We start from the raw sequence: 20,792 nt of genomic DNA on the forward strand, positions 1-20,792 counted from the left end.
TGGCGATACCAGCGATGCAGTCTCAGAGCCTATGTAAATCCTTTCTGCTTTATTTATGCACGGCATTAAATGGTTACGTATTGTTGCGCTTTAGGTATTCGTTACTTGTAAAAATGTAACTGGAATCTTTAAAAAGTGAAGGTAGAAGGAAAAGCATGAGAGCTTGTATCGTGCATCGTTTTTAGTCTTGTTGGTCCATGAATAAGTCCCAGAGTTGTTCTTCCCCACTTCTACTGCTATATGAGTTTGCCAGCATTACACTGATGTCAAAAGACTTACTGAGTCACACTAATAAGTAGGAGTTAGACTTAAGCATGCGCTTAAGCTGCGGTGACTGCAGAGGGTTACTTGTTACATCTAGAATGTGGTTTTGGTTACCAGTTGATTTAATCAAATTCCAGATGCTGATTCTTTGCTCCTGATGACGATCCCTGTGCCAGACTGAAGTTTGATCCAAGATTAATTTTGCGAAAAGAAACCCATTCAACCTTATGTATCATGTGGTCACTGGGACTTTACAAACTCGGAGTGCTGCTGGTGCCTTCTCTGATGCATCGGTTCCTGTGTTAATACCAATGGTAGGATAGCCCTTAATTAGTGTGGTGGCTTTGATGAGAGCGGAGGTGAATTGGCTTATGCAGGCTGAGGATTAAGACCACCCAGATTTGTGACCAGTTTGTGGCTTTGCTACTGTCCTTCTGTCCTGTTGTAAATCTGAGAAGCGGCTTTCAGGAGAGAAACTTACAGCAGGGGAAGCACTATAGGTTCCTTTGGCCTAGAGGAGGCCTATGGTATGCTGAACGCATCCTTCAAGTAGTGATAGTGATTCGTGCAGAAATCCATGCAGGAAGCTGAGAAGAGGTCTGCCCACAGCTCCCTTTGGGTGTGAGGCACTACTCTCCCATCAGGGAAGCTGAGGCACATGCTACTGAAATTGTTTTAGAGACACAGCAGTGTTATCTGAGCGCAGATCATAGCGGGGAGAAACAGAAACGTGGTTCAGTGTTGTGGTCTAGATCTTGTCTGAGATGTGGAGAACTGATGACAGCTCAGCAAATCACTGACTATGGTCCCAGCAAAAAGTAGTGACAGTAGCCATTAAGTGGCTCTGTCAGAAGATGTGCTCTTGTCCTAAAGGCAACTTTAAGAGAGACCTAAATAAAGTGAAGGCAATTTAATGCCTTAGATTAATTAATATAGGGGTAATTTTAAAGAAACAACAGCAACTGCCTCATAGTAGTTTTCTTTCATAGAGGATTCTTTCTGGATTATGGTTTCATGCAGGTGCATACTCCCATGTAGTGATATTTTGACACAGTTTATATGGAGGCGGGACAGAGGCAAATCTAACTCTGGGAAGAGTGTGCAGGGGGACATTATTTTCAGGAAAACTCAGATGTGAGGTAGAGATGAAACTGGTAAAGGCATATCATTAATTGTTGTTACACCTAACTTGTGCTGTGCGGCCGAGGAGCACATTAGTTGTGGGGTAGACGTGAGGCTGTTGACTTCATTAGGAGTAAATGAAGTGGAGTGCATCCCTGGTCTGCATGCTAGAAGTTATCATGAAATGAAGGCAGAGATGAGTGTCTCTGTTTACTGTTGACTTGGAGAACTGGAGGAATTAGGCAAGAAGGCTGGGGTGTAAGGCTCCTTTGCATTTTTGTTTTACGTATGTGACTATTTTAATTTCATACTGAAATTATTGGCAGCACCTATGAGATTTGTGTTTTGCATTTCTCACTTGCCTAGAAACTAGTTTGTAGTTGCGACTACAAACAGTTTACAAAGTTAAAATAAGGGAAATGTGTGGGGTTTTTTTCCTAAGCACTTGAAAAAATCCTTAATCAATGCAATACAGTTGAGTTGAAGACAAGGTTGGACACCAGACCTGGGATTGTAGTCCGGGATTTTTGGTAGACCACAGAGCAGGATGAACTTCTATTGGAGAGTTAGTGAACAAATGCCAAGAAGTAATGCTAAGCCTGCAGATACTGTATGCAAATAATCAGCCATCTTTATTGAGGTGTGCGGGTGGCTAGTGGAGATGAACTGTATCTGCGCTGGTGTGGCAGAAAAGGCATGTTCTGATGACTGCTGATAGCTGCCTGTGACAGCTGGGAAGCATCCACCTCCGGTGATTGCTGTATCTCTGGCTGAAAGTGGCTTGTGATTTCTGTCAGAGGTTGATTTAGGTGTGGCAATGCTTTAAGGTTTAAATCAAATTATAGGATGGCTTTAAATGGGCATGAAGCATGTCAGAAGAGAGTATGGTGTGGAGCCACCAATCCCCTACTTATTAATATGTCTTGAATGTACGAATTTTTGTCAATGGAGAAACCCCTAATTATCCCAATATAACCTTTGATAATGGAAATTTCCAATGCAGGTATTAGTTCACTGCTGGACAGGTTCTCTGATAAATCAGATGGTCTGAGAGGAAAGTATCCTATAAAGAAGATGGAGAATTGGTTTGAGATTGCAAATTGTCTTGTACAGCAAAGAAAAAATTGCTGTTCTTCCCCAGGCCATGCAAGGGAAGAGTGGTCAGGTCTCAATGGTGGGCTGGAAACCTGCGGTGGAGGTGCAGCAAGGCAAAGGACCCTCAGCTGCTGTATGCAAACAGTTAAGGATGGACTTGTGGCACTCATCACTGAAGTAATTTCTTGGTATTTCCCAAGTTAGATAAATAAAGCTGTACTGCACTTAAACAACATAAGTTTCATCTGATCTTTTTTTCTGTATCCCAAACAGAGCTCATAAACCTTTGCAGGGTAAGCTTGCACTTCAAAGGCTTCATCCTCCTCTGCTATTAATTGCTGTAGCATTTTTGAACATGCTGACAAAATGCTGATTTACACCAGCTGAGAGTGTAGACTGGATTGTTTTACTTCTGGCTAATTGTGATAGTTTCTACCATGGTTAAGTGAACGAGGAAAAACAGTAGTGTGTAAGAGTCAGAAACCCACAGTTAGAGAAGCAGTATCTGGATCCTCCAATGGGCTGTTGTGATCTGGAGGTGGTTATTCTCTTGTTATTTAGATATAGCTAGCTCGGTATAAGTTTGGTCAGTACTTTAGCTCAATGAGAGACCTACAGTTGAAAAACTGTTCAATGTATGCAACTACTGTGCACTCAATTCCTTTTAGGCCTTCCATAAATTATTATTAAGCAGAAAAGCATTTTTTTACTTCCATAGGTAATAAGTAAGTCCAACTGTTTTGAGTATATTTCCCCAGTTTAATACTTTCTTACTTTGTCCTCAAAAATAAGCATAGTTTGGGGTTTTTTTTTAGCACGTACTTGAATAGTTTTTAGTACCCTGCGTTGTCTGTATCAACATTGCAATTACTTAATCTTGTCAGGAAGTACTTACAATTGTGGTCATGGCCTCATTCAATGGGTAACTGAACAAAAAACTGGATACTTGGATTTGCAGCAAATTGATGTTTAAATCATAGTGTAAAGCACATAGATAAACATTTAGTATTTAATCATCTGTTAAAACGAAATGCATTTTCAATTCTCAATCGCTTCATATCAAAATGAAAAGGTAATAAATGTCAAGATTTGATTTCCCACCCCCATCCCTCTTATAAACTGTGTTGGTAGCATCAGTTTTCTAGTGGTGACATCTTTTTGGGAGCAGGAAGGTCACACTGGGCGGTTGAGCAAAAGCTTTTGGTAACTGGATTTGGACGGTTAGAGTTCGTGCTGGGGTTCAAAGATGCTGCCCTTCTCTGCGCTGCTATTTCATGACTTTTTTTCCTTGTTTCTCCTCCCCTGCCCACCCACCCCCCCCACCCCCCCACCCCCGGGAAATGAAGTTTTAGAGGACATTTTAGGAATTATGGGGAATTATACTTGCAGCATATTCTTTTAGAACATGGCTCTATTTGTGTTTTCCCTCTTTAGCAGGTAATCTAAGCAGAAGAAGGAAAGCAAACTTCATACTTAAAATATTTAACATTTATGTTGGCTTTGTTTTGCTTGTTGTTCCAGTCATGATCATTTCCTCCTTGGAGCTTTTAAATTTGGGAACCTGGATTTCTAGTTCAGGAAAAGTTGAACATCCCATGGCTGGTTCCCTGAAAGCTGTTTGTGTTTTGTGTCCTAAAAATGCTTCCAAAAACAAAGGTTAGGCTTGTCTGCCCAAGTTTAAGCATGTAGTAAATTACTTGATTACACAAAAACTGCTGAGGCTAGTGCTTACTCACAAGGTACTCATAACAGTGAGGGCTCTGTAACCAAGTGCCTAGAAGTTGGTTTGATTTTTAGATGTCACGAGTTTAGTCCCCATGCTGAAAATGTAGCTTCGTATCTTTCATTGTGTCTGTCTTCCTGCCATGAATTTGCTATATTGCTTTATTTTGACTTGAGTCTTTTAACTTTGGTTGTGTGTAAAAGACTAATAATAACTCTTTTGTTTTATAGGTACTAAGCCAAATGATCTACAATTGATAATATCAACGTTAAGAATGGATGGGGAGGAAAATAAGAAGCGAGATGATGTTGATGAGAGTTTACAAACTGAGTTGACAGAAGAATCATGGAGAAATACATCAGGAGAAAATGCTGGATGTGACTCTTCGTCTCAGCAGAAAACAAGGTTTATATCAGATGAAGTGTTCAGGGACCTTAAAAAGAAAAGAAAAGAGAATGGCACAAACAAAAGGGCACTGTCGGAATCACCAAACCTGGATATTGTTGAAGCAGACAAACCTGAAAATGTCTCCAGAAAAAGAAAGCAGAGTTCTTCAGGAGACATGAAAGACAGTGAAAGGAAATTGCACAAAGTCGTAGCTGGAGAAGCAGGTAGTATAGTAGCTGGAGCTGTAAAGAAGGAAGGAGTCGCCAGTTGTCTTGGTTATGACATATTTAATTCAAATTACCTGTGCCTACATTGTGATTTCAAATGTGCTGATGGTGCCATATTGAAAATTCACAAGGAAAACAGACATTCACAAGAGGGGCCAGCTGCTGTTCCTGATAAGCTATCTTCTTCAGAAGAAATCAGTGTTGGCTATACAGTTGGAAACATAGATCTTAAGGGCAAAATGAGTAATCAGTGTTTACCTTCCTGTGCTGATATGGAAAAACATAAACAAGAAAACCCCTTTGAACAATCCAAAGAGCAAACGTGCCCTTGCTGTAGTTGCACAGCTGAATGTAGTTCAACATTACATACGCATGTTAAGCAAGATCATGAGAAATCCAAGATATTTTGTTGTGATCTTTGTGGTTTTCAGAGCGCTGAGGAAAATCTCCTAAATTCTCATTTCCTTGGCAAGACGCACCTTCGACGCCAAAATCTTGCTGCACGGGGAGGATTCGTACAGATACTGACAAAAAAATCCTTCAAAAACCAACGATCTATTGCAATCAGAGAAAGGACTGTCAGAGCAAAACCAGGGACCAGTAAATTAAGGGCAGTAACTGCTGATGCAAAAGACTTAAGTGTTTGTAGTGCACTGAAAGGCTCAAAAGTGAGCTTGTCTAAACAAAATGATGGCACTGAACTTGTTGAAATGATACCGTCCTCAAATGTTCCCACTGAAAAGACAGATAGCATGACAGAAGAAAAGTTGCTCTCTCCCAGTGTAGAAGGAAATGATGTAGTCTGTACTGAAAAACTACAAATACCAGGACCCTCAGAAAATATCTTGCAGAAAACAGAACTCCCTCCAACTACCAAAAAGTTGGTTAGCAGTTTAAAGATGACAAGAAGATTTGATAGACTGGAACATAAAAGAAATGTTGTCTTGTTAAGGTCTTCATTTGGACAGAGTAGGTCTTTTAGATTAAAAAGGCAGGTTAAAAGAAGGTACAATTTGTTGGGTAATAGTAAGAGAGGTAAGTCTGAAACTCAGAGAGTACACATGAAGTGTATCTCCAGCGCACAGGTTAAACCTGCTGATTCAAGTCCTATGTCACATACCGAATTAGATGCTAAAAGTAATTGTAATACTACTTCAGAAATTCAAGATCTTACTGAAGATAAGCCAAATACGCTTTCTTCCAGCACTACAGATAGTAAAGATTCTGACATTAAACTTACTGCTGATCATGGTGTTCTTCATACTTGCATTGATTGTGGTCATATTTTTCAGAACAGAAAAAGTTTGGAAATTCATGTTGCAAAGCTTCATACAAAAAGGATACGATTTCATTGTCAGATGTGTAGTTATTCCTCTGGAGCCAGGGAAGATGTGAAGCAACACTGTCAGGACAGTAAACACCAGATGGGTAGTTGTAGCTTTAATTGTCAGCTCTGTTCATTTACCAGCTTGAATGTGATCAGCCTTCGAAGCCATATGAGTGAAACTCATAGTATGTCCCATAGTTGTCCAACTTGCATTCTTTTTTTTCTGACGGAAGAAGAGCTCATAAGTCATCAAAAAAATGAGAAACATGGTGGTTCATTATTTCAGCAAGCTGCTCCATTGAGTGACAGTGATCGGACCTTGCAAGTGGTAACTTATGCTGACTCAGTATCAAACAATAGCCAAAATCTTGCAAAGGAAATGGAAGTATCAATGAAAGCAAAAAATGCAGACTCTTCCTTCATAAATCATAGAAATGAACTAAAGCATTCTGTTCTGAATAAAACCCAATTTCAATGTAAAAAATGTTTCTATAAGACAAGATCTTCCACGGTTCTTACAAGGCACATAAAACTCCGACATGCACAGGAGTATCACTTCCTTTGCAAAGCATGTAATCTCTACTCACTGAGTAAGGAAGGAATGGAGAAGCATATCAAAAGAAGCAAGCACCTTGAAAATGCCAGGAAAAACAACATTGGACTACGTTTTGAGGAATGTATTGAAAAGGTTTGTGTTGGTGTTGGTGGTATTAAAACAGTCTTGGATCCTTCCATTTCTGGGAGTGGGAATACAGAGTTAGATAAAGAAATTATACATGTTTCATCCTCTTCTGTGGAAAACATATCAAGAAATAAGGAATTAATTCCACTTGATCAAAGGATTGGTGAAAATGAATTGGTTTTAGCTAATGCACCCAAAAGAGAGAAACCCAAAGGTGCCATTTCTAGGACATGTACCCATTGTGGCCTTTTGGCCTCCAGTGTTACAAATTTGACTGTTCATATCAGACGAAAGCACAGTCATCAGTACAGCTATTTGTGTAAGGTTTGCAATTATTATACTGTAACCAAAGGAGATATGGAACGTCATTGTGCAACCAAAAAACACAAAAGTCGTGTTGAAATAGAAGGACATGGAAAACAGAACTCGGAGATCGTCGTTAGCCCTGAAGGAGGTAATTTTGAATCCATGAGCAAGAAGGTTAACAGCCCCACGACTGCCTTGTATGAACATGTTGAGGATGGTGGTAGCCAGTCATCAGATTTGGAAAATTCTGTCTTAGACAAGCAGGAAGTTGAGCAAGGAGATGCTGAGCTAAAAGTTGTAAATGCCTGTAGGCTACCAGATTTGGAGCATACTAGAAATTCGTTAAATATAAACCAACATATATTACTGGAACCAGCTAGGGTTACCCAAGATGGTGACCCATGCTTCCAGAGGAGAGCAGTGGGTGCAAACAACAAGTGTGTGCACTGCAGCTTCATTGCTCATTCTTCTTCTTCTTTAGAGCTGCATGTGAAGCGAAAACATACAAAACAATTTGAATACTTCTGCATGGCTTGTGACTACTATGCTGTTACTCGCAGAGAGATGATTAGGCATGCGGCAACAGAGAAACATAAAATTAGAAGAGAATCTTATGTTTATTCTTCTTCTGGGGAGGAAGCAAACGCAACAAATATCACTAAAGAAGGCACTGCTTTGTCGCAGGAGGAGCACCATCACAGTGCAGGAGAACCAAAAACTGTTTTAGGTGAAACAAAATGTGCCAATGACACAGCAGAAGGTGATCATATGAGTAAAAGCTTAACTGAGTGTACTGTGTTAGATGAAAATGCACCTCCAGGAATGCCTAAAGGTGGCAGCTCCCAAAATGAAGTAGAAGGTGAACTTGAAGAGGATTCTAAAAATGGAGTAGAAAACCTTTTTTATGAAGGATTCCAGCAAACTCCTCAGAAAGATGAAGTTGTTAATCTTGCCAAGGAGGTCTCATTTAAAGAAGAAGGTACTTGTGAGTTGCAGAAAAGTAGACATGGTCAGGAGCTGTTCAATTCAGATGATGATTGCACTGCAGAAAATCAAAATAGATCAAGGGGCACAACTTTGAATTCAGGAAAAGGCGAGGAAAGCTTGGAAGCAAATAGAGAAACCCCTGACGTAGAGTGTAGGAACACAGAAGTTCTCAAAAAAAAATCACTGAAAAAAAATAACCCACTTATGCTAACCCTTCCAGAAACAAGTAGTGCAGTAGAGCAATCAAATTTTTCTGGAAATATTGGAGAAACTGTACGAAATATACATAGTTTAGAGGGTGACAGAAGTTTCAAAGAGGATCCTACTGGGGAGGAGGAAGAAGCCCTTATGGAAGCACAACGTGAAGCAGAAGTAACTATAAATAACAATGTTTGGGAGGCAGATGGCTCAACAGCTGAGGGCATGCAAGAAAGTAGTAATGAGGCTTTAGGAACAGTTATCAGTGCTGATGATAAAGGGAAGGCAATGCAAAATTTTGGCAAGTTTGATTCTTCTATAGTGAGGTTAAAAAGCCTTCCAGATGGGGAGGCCACTGACCATTCTGCTGAAGGACAGATGTCAGGTGGAGTGAGAGCTAGTGAGCTCACAGTGAAAGCAGAGCCTTCACCAAGCGGTGGGAAAAAGAAGAAGTCAGAAGGAATTTCCCTTGGGGAATCGACACGTATTCGCTGCGATGACTGTGGTTTTCTAGCAGATGGTTTGAGCGGACTAAATGTTCACATAGCCATGAAACATCCTTCAAAAGAAAAACATTTTCATTGTTTACTCTGTGGAAAATCATTTTACACAGAGAGCAACCTTCACCAGCACTTGGCCAGTGCTGGGCACATGCGAAATGAGCAGGCAAGCGTGGAGGAGCTGCCTGAAGGAGGCGCGACCTTTAAGTGTGTGAAGTGCACGGAGCCCTTCGAGTCGGAGCAGAGCTTGTTTCTCCACATCAAAGAGCAACACGAAGAGCTGTTGCGGGAAGTCAATAAGTACATTGTGGAAGACACTGAGCAAATAAACAGGGAGAGAGAAGAGAATCAAGGCAATGTCTGCAAGTATTGTGGGAAGATGTGTAGAAGTAGCAATTCCATGGCCTTCCTAGCTCACATCCGTACCCATACAGGTATGGAAATGCTCTCTTTGCAAGTGGTCTCGTTCAAACAGAGTGAATTATACTATTGGTCTTCTTCTGCTTGTTAATCTCTTTTAACATTTCGCGTGAACTGGCATTCGTATCGCCTGATGAGCCCCCGATGAAGTTCAAAATTGCCTGAAGGGGTATGAAAATACAGTGATCAAAGGGCAAAAAATGTAAGAACGTTTTAAGCACAGTCACCCTTCTGGTTTTTGTTTCATATAGAGAGATTTCCTTGCCTTTAATCGAAATTGTAACCATTAATTAGTTCTTAAATTTATATAATGAAGCAGTTGTGGTTTGAGAGAACAACTAGCTGTTCTTTCTAACTTCCTCTTCCTTGCAGTTGTTTAATATCCAAATTGTTTATTTAATTTCAATTCAGTTACACTTTCAGCATTACATAATGCTTCAGGATAGACATTTGATATTACCTCATTCCTAAATAAATACCAATAAGAAGCATTGAGGTTTTTGTAGAAATTAGTTATGGGAATTGGAATTGGTCAGCCTTTTTGGAAGGTAGTGTGTAAGGCTGATGTGATGCACAGGGATGTAGCATCTGATTTAGTTTCTGTGCTGGTCACACTTTCAATTCATTTTTATGTTTAATTTTAAGTGGAAAATTTAAAAACATTTTTGTAGAAAAATGCATAAGCTGCAGTTCTAAATTTATGTAAAAATTCACTGCGATGTTTCTATAAACCTGCCATACATTCTTTATTTTAAATAGACAGCTTTTCTAAATCACTGAGCTCTGCTTAGACAAGTGGTGTCTCCATGGTTGAATTTATGAGTGGATTTGAATAATAAATTCACATTTCAATGAACATATTTTCATTAAAACTGTAAGGTTTATTTTACTGTACTTTTAAATAATGGCTTATTATGGAAGCTATAGTTTAAATTCATGCAGTATTTGAAACTTAGTGCATGGTTACAAGGAAAAGAACAAAAAGGTAAGAAAAAAGGAACATAGAAGAATGGTAATTCCTGGCATAAACCTAAAATAGTTTTGTAAGGTTTTTATGAAAAGGCAAGGGTGTGACTGGACAACAAAGTTTAAAATTAATCTTGGGGAACACGGACATTGTATTTCAAACCTTTCAAAGTATTTTACTATAACTGCAGTATTCATGTATAGCAATAACTCACATACTTAATACTTTCAGCATTCCTTCTATCCTGTCAATAATGTAGTTATCTGTATTGCTTCAGCTAATATCCAACTTTGAATGTAGTGCTGAATCTTTAGAGGGACGCTTGTATTCACATGGTCAGAAGAGCTGTATAAGCCCTTAATATGCCCTCTTATGGCAGATAAAACTGAATAAAACTAAGGGGGAGGATGCTAATGGAGCTCTCTTTAGAATTCTTTATGCAACTGTCTGGTCAAGACATGTTGCTTATAATTGATGTGTCCATTACTTGAATTCTCTTGTAATTATAGTCAATAAGTCTTGTAAATGTGTTAAAGCTCACTAAAAGCATACAAATTCAAGAACAGAGTAAGGCTAATAATTTAAAATAATCAATGTAGGCATTTCAGCACTTAATTTCCCTTGTGTGTTGATAGCTGATCATTCTTAATCCATTAAGATTTATTTAGTCGTTTACAATGCAAAATAGGTTTGCACTGGTCACTTGTGCCATTTGAAAATGTCCACCAGGTTAAGTGCAGAATGTAGTCCATTAGTCTTTCTTGACTATATGTATTAATTGCATTTAAAATCAAGTTAATGTGGATGTGAAAGTGAGGTAACTATCAATATATGACAAAGCAACCCTACTTACATAAGTTACATCATTGATTGTAACATTTAGTAAAAGTTAGTGTACTTTTTAACATCTTGTGTGTAGGTCTTATCATGAAGTATATTTTTATTGTGCTTTTGGATGGCCCTAAATATGCAAAGCAGTAAAAGAATACGTTTCATTTTGCAAGTAATTTTTCGGTGGTGCTTGCGGTGGGGATATAGAAGGGTTACAGAGCAGAGTTTTATTTACTCTTTCTCACAGCACCTTTAAATGAAATACTTTTCTTTTGCTTTGCTTATGCACATAAATAGTAATGCAGAGACTTTTATTAATAGTTAATGGGACGAAGGCTTTCTCTTCCAATACGTATTTTCATATTTGTGATTTCCTTTGTGTCTTATAGAACCTTTTCTTCCAATCTGTATCAGAATGGATGCAGCTGAATAAGAAACAAGTATTTTTGGGTTATTGGGAGTGGTGGCAGAGGGAACTCACCTACTCCACCAACTGTATATACACTGGTTTATAACACTGGTGAGGCAAAGTACAGTATTGCTAGCTTCTCATCTGTCCCAGGGTAATACCAGGTACATAATAGGAGCAGAGCTGCACATTTTCCCATTTATTGTTCTGATTAGGTGCTTTTTAAAAAAAAATCTTTCGTCAACATCCCAATGTGCATATATATGTTTATATATGTATGTATGTGTAACCATATCCAACTCCTTGCCTTTTTTTTTAATTGAGTAATTGGTGATGGTTTGGGGTGTGGCGGGGGAAGGGAAAGTTGTCGAAAGATACAACTAATGATTTCCATTAATAGAAAAATAATGTTTCAAAATACCATTAAATAATGTAGAAGATTTTCACATTGCAAATGAAAGGGAAGCTTTGCTAGAGAGGAGATAACAAGTAAGTCCATCACAAGATGACAAGTGAAAATGAGGAAGTGTAAAGAAAAATAAAAGGAGTAGTAGAGGTGGAAGACTTTTTAGTTCACAACTGATGCAGGTCCCATAAACTTAATTAACAATCAACATCTGAGGAAAAATCACCTGCAACCACATCATCTTTGTTTCATTTCTCGTCTGATGTCTCAGTTAATGGAAGGTTTGCTCAATGTAAGTGTGGTATCTTCCTCCCCATGTCCTAAACATAGGAGGAAATGGTATAATGGTGTTTCATGCGGCTCTGCTCACTTTGCATTGGGCCTGAGCTAGGGACATAGCTATGCCTGCAGGTGCAGATGATGTTGCCTTTGGCTGGCTTAAAGCTGAGGCAGTGATTTTTTTGTGTATTTTGGGTCTCTATTGTCTTAATGTAAAATAAGGACTATGAACTCCAGTCTTCTCTGTAAAACAGTAGCATGGTTTGTGTCTGTCTGACCTGAACCCTTAAATTTAGTCTATTTTCAATTTGGTGGGTTTTTGTTGTGGGTGTTTTGTGTTTTGTTTTTTTTTTTTTCAGTTCTCTTGTTAAGAGCCCTGTTGTTTACTGCTACTATCAGAAAATGTACACTTTGTTTCCATGCCATAACTTGTGGGTAAAGTAATTCTGTGGCTTTTTTTTTTTTTTTAAAGTAATTTGGTTGGAAAGATGCTATATTGAAAGTCTTTTTCTCATTTTTCTATGAAATAAAGGCCAAGTGTGAATCCAATAGTATCACATTTAACACAGCATATGAGAACAATTAACGTTTGTGATAATGTAAGTATGGCTAAGAAATAGTTAATTGATTCAACATTGTTTCCAATAGCCTTATGGTAATTACAGATTTTTCTTCCCTATTAGTTTAACTCTTAGTCTAATGTCTTCATCTTAAGTATAAAATTTTTTGGGTTGTTCCATCCAAGAACATACTGGAACAAATTTGGCACCAGCAACCTAAAAGGGAGATGTGCTGCTTTTGTTTCAGGTGATAAGTACTGACTGGAGCCTGCCAGTATTTTAATTTTCATGGAGTTTAAATGGAGATGTTAAGAGATATTCAGCTCTGGATCTGAGAAATAAATAAAAAAAATCTCAAGGCCTCGGTGATTTTTGGATGAGAGCAGTCAACAGAATAACACATTTTTGTACTGTCAGCACACTGTAGCTGCAATTGGTCTGAACTCGAGTTTTTCACAAAGGAGTCATGTAAATGGAAAACAGCAAAGGTCTTGTATGGAAGCCCTCCGGGACACCTGCAGTAACAGAATGAGGAACGAATTTACAATTTAATCAGTAGGAGAGAAACTAACGGAACATAGGATTGAATCCACATGGTAGTTGAATTCTATGACAAAAAAGAGCAGTATAAACACCAAGAGATTTAAAAAAATCCTCTCCAACTGTGGCCTTGATGTTATTAATTGTGCAATTAGTCTTTAAGATCATAAGTTAAAACATCAACTTTTAATGCTCCTTTATTTAATGCAAAGATAGGCTTTTTTTATTTGCATGGGTCTCTTTATAGAATGCAGTGTTGATTTGAAATGTCACCAAATTAATGATTAATTTAGTTTTATCAGGATCATTTAAATAAACTGGGGTTTTTCAGTATGATTGATAGAATGTGATTGCTGTTAGCTGCAGTCTCAACCTGCTTTTGACATTTAAACATATAAAGCTGACTAGATATAACCATTCAGGTGCTAAATATATTTTACATCTACTTCCAACAGTAGAAATGGAAGTATTAAGAGATCTGGCTTCATTGTCATTGAACTGTGAAATATTCAACCTTGTCTGCCTGTGCTTAGTACTGTTGACTTTTTTATTTCAGTTAGAAGATTAAAATTAAATGCTTCATTTTTCGTCAGCTTTTGGGAATTAAATTGAAATTTAAGACTCTAAAAATTTTTACTAAGATCCTCAAGTTCACCAATGGATTCTTGGAGGATATTCTGTTTTCAAGGGCAAAGCAAAAAGGTTCATTGATCAAGTATGATATAGTGCAACATTTTTCTTATCAGAGCTCTTTATGTATATTTATTAAAGATCACATATTTCATATTATGCTTAACTGTATTGGAAGAAGTACTTCACAAAACATATACTAAACATAATATGGAGACTCTGTGACCATATTGTACTTACTTTTAACTGCAATTCTATGATTTTGATTTATTGATTTAAGGATTTAGTGGTCAGAAAATTGGAAAGTGCTACAGCATGCTTTAGAATGGTGTTGCTGTGTAATAATATGGGGACAGATGTGTGCCCAATTTAACTATTTAAGTAAAAAAATTAAAAAAAGGTTTTCCATCCTTGGGAGAGGATGACCGTTAATTAAGACAGACAAATAATTTGACTTTTTGCTGAGCTGCTGTGATACAAGAAATAGGCTGGTACTTCTTCCTTAGAGAAATAGGTTCAGAGTTCTTTGGTCTGCAGTATACATTTAATATTAAAGTTTGTTCTTGAAATAAATAATAGCCAAAATGTCAATACTTCTGGTTTGCAGAATAATCATAAATTCTTGGCCATAAAACAGTCATAAAGGCATAATATTTTATCCACTGTATATTCATACATTGCATGTCATTACAATAGCTAGGTGATGAATCATTTTCTGTGTGTGACAGAACAAATCTGAAATACCAATGCTAATGTGAAATCTATTCAAAGTTGGGAGACTTGTAAAATTACTTTACTTTAAATATATTTGCTTTAAAAAAAAAGTACATTTTGCAGTTTACACCAATATCAAGGCACTTTAAGACCATTACCCGAGTTTCAGCATTTGGAAATGGGGAAAAGTGTAGAACAACTCTTGCCATCTTGTTGAAAGGTTATCAACCTACTATATTGTCTTCTCATTTAATATTTTGTGGGGTTTTTTAATTAAAAAAAAAAGAGTACATTATTATTAGAAATTAAGGGAGTAGTTTCTGTGATCTTGAACTTAAGGAAACTTTAATGAGTAGTGTACACCATCTGTGCCCTGGGAGTTACAAATTTATGGATGAGATACCTTTTTTGTTAGGCAAAAATCTCAAACAGGTTAAATGTGGGATAGGCTTTTTTAAAGGTTATTTTTTCCCAGGATTTTTTATTTCTTTAACCATGGGTGATACATTATTCTAATTCAACTCATATCTTATGCTAAATTTTACTTAGGATCAAAGCCATTCAAGTGCAAGATATGCCACTTTGCAACAGCTCAGCTTGGAGATGCCAGAAACCATGTCAAGAGGCACCTTGGGATGAGGGAATACAAGTGTCATGTCTGTGGGTGAGTAAATTGAAACAGTCTCCACCATAGTTAACCAGGAGAAGAGTGCAGGATATGCATTGTTTCAGAATTGAAAACTGTGATGTGAGCAAGAGTGGCTAAAATTATGCATGCATATCCTCCTTTCCATTGTTATGGTAAATTCCTTAAATACAGTTATGACATTCTTTTCCCACTTCTAATCCTGCACTGAAGATGAGCAATTTTATGGGCTACAAGGTCAATTTGAACCTGTAATCTGTAAATTGACTAAATTATAGGATGTTCATTCACATTGCCAGGGAGAACTGTAAATTCCATTTAAAGACATAAAAAATATATAATATAGACTTTACTGTGTGGGGTTTTTTCTTTTGCTATACTGTTATAATTTTAGTACCATTAACAGATTTCTGGACTCCATTAGGGTTTTCATTCTTTACGAAAACAAAACAGAAGACTGATTTTTCAAACAAACGGATCTAAAATAGTGCAGGCATAAGACTTGAAAAATAAATTGAAGTCTTTTATGTATGCTTGTGTTCTTGTTTGTTACCCAAAAAATCTTGTTTTTCTTTTTTACTTAATCGTTATTTCCTCAGAAGGATCGTTCATAATGTTTAATTGTCCTTCAAATGTGTTGCATTTAATAGGAGGCATTGAGACTCCTTAATGCAAAACTAATTAATTTAGCAGAAATGTTTAAAAGGTTTTAAAATGCCATGGCATATATGGTACATCATAGGACATTCAAAGTTGGATTTTAATACCCTAGTTCTGATTAAAAATATATTTTAATGTTATTATGCTGGAGAAATTAACTAATATATGCATCATATAAAAACATTTTACTCAAACCTATGTAACCTGCTATAGCAGTCTTACGGCTAATGTGTAGAACAGCACAGGTTCAATTAGATGATGCAGTGCACACATGAATGGTGTGGTGTGATGTTGGGGATAATATTCAGCAGGAAGAGGTTTTTTAGCCTTAGTATACCAATCTACTGCAGGACAAAGCCAGTTACATGTTTTAAAGGACAAGTGAAACTTCAGCTGAAGATGCAGCTGAGTGATTTTCACTGATCCATCTCTCTGTTTTTCAAATAATTTTGCATGCAGTATTATGAGATACTTTGGATATTTTCACTCACTGAAGAAAATTAATTACTGACTTCTTGAAAAAAGAAGTAAAAGTGTATGAGCCTAATTCTTAAGTCCACTGAATATCAGTAGTAGAATAACTTACGCTACTCTTTCTTTTGCAGCATGTTTAAAATGAACATTATGCGTAGTAGGCTGTTTTATGTTGTTTGAAAAATCTTATTTACTCTCTCTGTTATATGAATCGCTGAGAATTTGGCATGGAAGATAGTTAACAACTACAGATCCACAAAACTGTTTAGCTAAGGCTAAGCTATGTTCTTTAGAAGTTGTCAACAAACTCGACAATGGTTCTTTACTCAATTCCCTTTTAACGTAAACTGAAAAATCATACTATTTAACTACGTTATTGTGAGAGGAAAAGTGAAAAAATCTCAAAATAGCTAATACCTTATCTTTTCTAAAAAGAGAATGAAAATTATTAGGATTTGGCATGGTACCTCATTTTTTCAAAAACTCATTCCTTCACTTCAGGATTGACATGTTCTTAGAATCTGTCTCAGAAATTACACAACTCTCGTTTGCAATTCACGATGGTTGTGCAAGAGAGAGAGCAAAACATGTATGAATGATTTAAACTGTGGACTTGAATGTTAGTCACTTTGCTAAGCTGATTGCTTACTGTATGTTCCTCATATGTCATACCTGGTAGCCAAGCAGGTACTCATTTTCCATTTCTGTGTAATATCGTATAGCTAATTTTCATCAACAATGTGAAGCTGTGCTATTTAGATATGACAAAACAATCACCTGAAGAGACATATACCACAATACCCTGTCCTCACAAAAATCTGATTTATGTACCTGTTTAAATAATCATCATGTTTCACTTAATGCGCACCAAAAATGTATTTTAAGAATTATACATTAACACTGGTTTAATTGGAAAAGACATTTTTGTACTGTAGCTAACAGGCCTGAAGAATTGAGCAGAATTTGAAGGAGGAATGACCAGAGCACTTTGAACTGTAGTCCAAATAATGAATATGCCATCCTTAAATGTGGAAGAAGAGAAAGAAGTGTAATAGCTTGTGCTGTACTTCTGCTATTTTAATTGAAAGGATTGGGTAGTGTGTAGGTTAAAAAAAATGAAGTAGCAACATAAAAAAAAAATAAAATTGCTAGGATTGGCTATCGGATTAGTGGCACTATAGAGCATTGGTACATTAACACCACTGACAATGTCAATTCATTATCATTGATGGCTAAATAATCTTAGAAATGCTCAGTGGACCTATTAGTTCCTGAACATAAGCAGCTCATGCTGCATTTCTTCATTAGCTTTAATTGCTATAAATTTTACCTTTTTAAAAATCATGCTTTAAAAGGTGAAGTGATCTTTCAGGAACATTAACTCTGTAATTTTGTCACAAACAGAAGGTCCTGCACTATGTTTTCTTTTCTGCAGTAGTTAATATTCTATCCTCTGACTTTCAGATTCATAGTAATAAGCCCTCTGCTAGTTGCGAGGATAAATTGTGTTTCAAAAGCTTTTGAATCTGCTTGGGCCCTTTTTAAAGGTGAAATGTCAATGCAACATCGTGGTGTAGTGTAGTCTGAAAATACCACCTTTTTTTTTTTCTTTTTTTTTTAGACAAAAATTCTCTGGAAATTTTTGTCTTTTAAAAAAAATCAAAAGGCTGTATCTGTGGTGTTGTTTTAGGAATGCTTTGCTGTGGCTCAGTTTTCCAAATGATTCTCACATTTACGTGATACGAAGTACACAATATATAATTCACTTAGTTGTTGAAAAAGGTAGCAGTTTTGCTGTGTTGTTGTATTTTTTTTTTTAATTGAAGTTCAGGGTTTGTTTTTCTTCAGCTGCACAGCAGAAACTACATGACACAGAAATTGGACACCGTTAATGTTTTAACATTTGGAATAAACCGTCTGCTACTCATTTCCTTATCGCAGATGTGTGTTAATTGTTTTCTTTTCCATACCCATGGCTGTAAAATACATCCCATTATTTCAGAGGTAGTATCTATTTTCTGCGAGTAGCAAACTGCTGCATATTTGAATTTAATTCTTGAAAGTCTGGCTCTGAAATTGGCTGATACCCTGGGTTAGGTGAGCAAATCCTGGTTGCCCAGCATTTAAAATTTTTGTTTCATTTGCCTGGTGAAATGCAGTGAAAAGGCTTATCATGTACTTTTCAAATTTTATGCCTCAGGTAGAACATGAAAAATGCATTGTTCTGCACTTGAGATTTTGAACAGAATTTATAGGCAATGTTTGATTTAAAAATGCATCTACTATTCTTTTGCCTTTTTCATGCCTTTGCTTTCAGAAGCAGAATTTTTGGGGATGTAGCTACATGTTTCCAGTAAGAGTGGCTGCTTCTTTCTTTTTTTTCTCTCCTTTATGACTTCTTAAAAATCTGCTGAGGAAGATGGGTGTAAGGTAGGTTTTGGATTTTTAGGAAAATGTTCAGTCTTCGAAACATGCACATAAACATTTTTTGCTACGTTGCTGAAAATTGGAAGGACATTTGTAGCAATGTCTTTGTTATGTTTATTCCGTCTATAGTATTCCATGTATAGCAGTCAAGTGTTTTAAGGAACAGAAGTAAGTATTTTTATACACAAAGTAATTTGGAGTGGGGTGGAAAAGGTTGGGGTTTTTTTCTGTATTTTGCTGAAGTAGTTCTTTCTTGTGAATTTGTTTTTTGTTGGTGGTGGGGTTTTTTTGCTTTGTTTTGGCCTTTTGGCAGATGGAGGTATTAATCTTTTTTACTTTCTGCTCCTCAGTTCCCGATTTGCTTTGAAACTCCTTTTCCCCATTAATTCTGGAGATGTTATAAGAAGTTCTGCTAAATAAGTGTTTTGCTAAATTCGGTTATTTTTTAAAGGATAGTTACAGTGTCCCAAGCATGGAAATAACTTTACTTTTGCTGCTGTCGTTAATGCTAAGAATAGAGTTCAGAGATCTTAATCTGTATAAAGTTCAGTATTTTAATGATGCTCGTTGCTTTGAGAATGTCTGAAGAAAAATACTTGCCTATGTTGAGTATAGTGGCTAATAGATCTTTGTACTTTATAGATAAGAATGTGCTTTGACCAGCTGCATCAAAAAAAATTGGCTGTACTCATGTGTGTTGTGTTCTAAAAAATCTTTCAGATTTTCAGATTTTTTTTTAACTGATTACTGTTAATATCAGGCTACTTTTAGTGAACATCTGCTCGTACGATTGCTTTTAGCAAGCAAAAAAACTTACAAATTTATTGGTAGGAGCAGGAAAAACATTATATTTTCAAGGATGCCTTAATGTACTGTAATGTAAATTAATTATTTATACGTGTGCAGTTTGGGAAATCTTAAAGAGAAACTTGCTACTCTAGTAAAACTATTTTTGTGCGGTATTACCTAGTTTTTGTGCATTAGAAGGGATCTCTGTGTAGATGATTATAATGTCACTTTCTGACCTTTGCAGCTTGAATAATTGTAAATCATTGCTTCATAACGTGTCAGAGAATGTCTGTACTAGGCAATTAAATGGCAGAATATAATAGACCAAATTATTGCCTGTCATGTTTTCAACAACACAGTTAGTATTTGAGTTACACTTAATCATTACGTGCATTAGCAACTTCATTGGAATCCAGCTTCAGGCTGAGCATGAAATACATTACATTATTTAAACCTCTAATGGTAGAAGTCATTTATTTGTGTTGAAGTGTACAACATGCAGAGTTTCATAAAGCAAGGAACACTTGAGAGCTTAATTTATCCAAATCAAAGTCTAAATGCAGATAAACACAAGTGGCAAAAATTAGTAATTTTTATAGGCTGGAAATATTTAAAAATACATGGTTGTGGGTAATTGTAGGCAGCAGGAATAAATTAAAATCACTATTTTTAGTCAGCTCTGAGAACTAAAACTGTTGTATACCTAAATCATCAAATGCATCTTGAAATCCCTTTTTTGAAATAACAATTGATTACACACATCGTACCTACAGATGTGTCCAAACAAAAAATATGTATTTGGTTCTGCTGTGTATATCACAGATAAGTGCGTGTGAAAAGACTGTTCCAGATATTCTGAGTTTCTCTATCTGTATTTTGCCATTTGGTCCTATCATACACTTGTGTCTACGTTTACTTCAGTAAAGAAAATGAGGTGAACCTATGTAACAGCTTTCCAAACTTGTACACGCTTTTAAACAAATTAATAAGAAAATGCTAGAAAAATGTGTGGAGTAAGGTAACATATGTGTTATAATATCTTGCTGATTTTTGTTCAGATATCTATCATTTTATTAGATTTGCAAACCTGACCTTCAGTACATAGTCTCTATTTTTACTATTTAAGAAAACTACTTGAAATGAAAGCAATTTACGTTTATTCATAAAATCTCCCAGCATCTTTAAACAGCTGGTATGGGTCCTACGGTGCGTTGTGTGAGAC

General features: G+C 36.6%; 1 protein-coding gene across 1 annotated transcript in view; it reads left to right on the plus strand.

The window, feature by feature from the left end:
* The first annotated feature begins 4,478 nt into the window (after positions 1-4,478).
* Positions 4,479-20,792, plus strand: part of ZNF407 (zinc finger protein 407) — a 322,326-nt gene continuing 306,012 nt past the window's right edge. The window contains exons 1-2 of the mRNA XM_059815515.1: positions 4,479-9,252; positions 15,124-15,238. Of these exons, the coding sequence (XP_059671498.1) occupies positions 4,479-9,252; positions 15,124-15,238 (4,889 nt within the window). The remainder of the gene's footprint in view (positions 9,253-15,123; positions 15,239-20,792) is intronic.

This window comes from Gavia stellata, chromosome 3, assembly GCF_030936135.1.
Source record: "Gavia stellata isolate bGavSte3 chromosome 3, bGavSte3.hap2, whole genome shotgun sequence".
Lineage (NCBI taxonomy): Eukaryota > Metazoa > Chordata > Aves > Gaviiformes > Gaviidae > Gavia > Gavia stellata.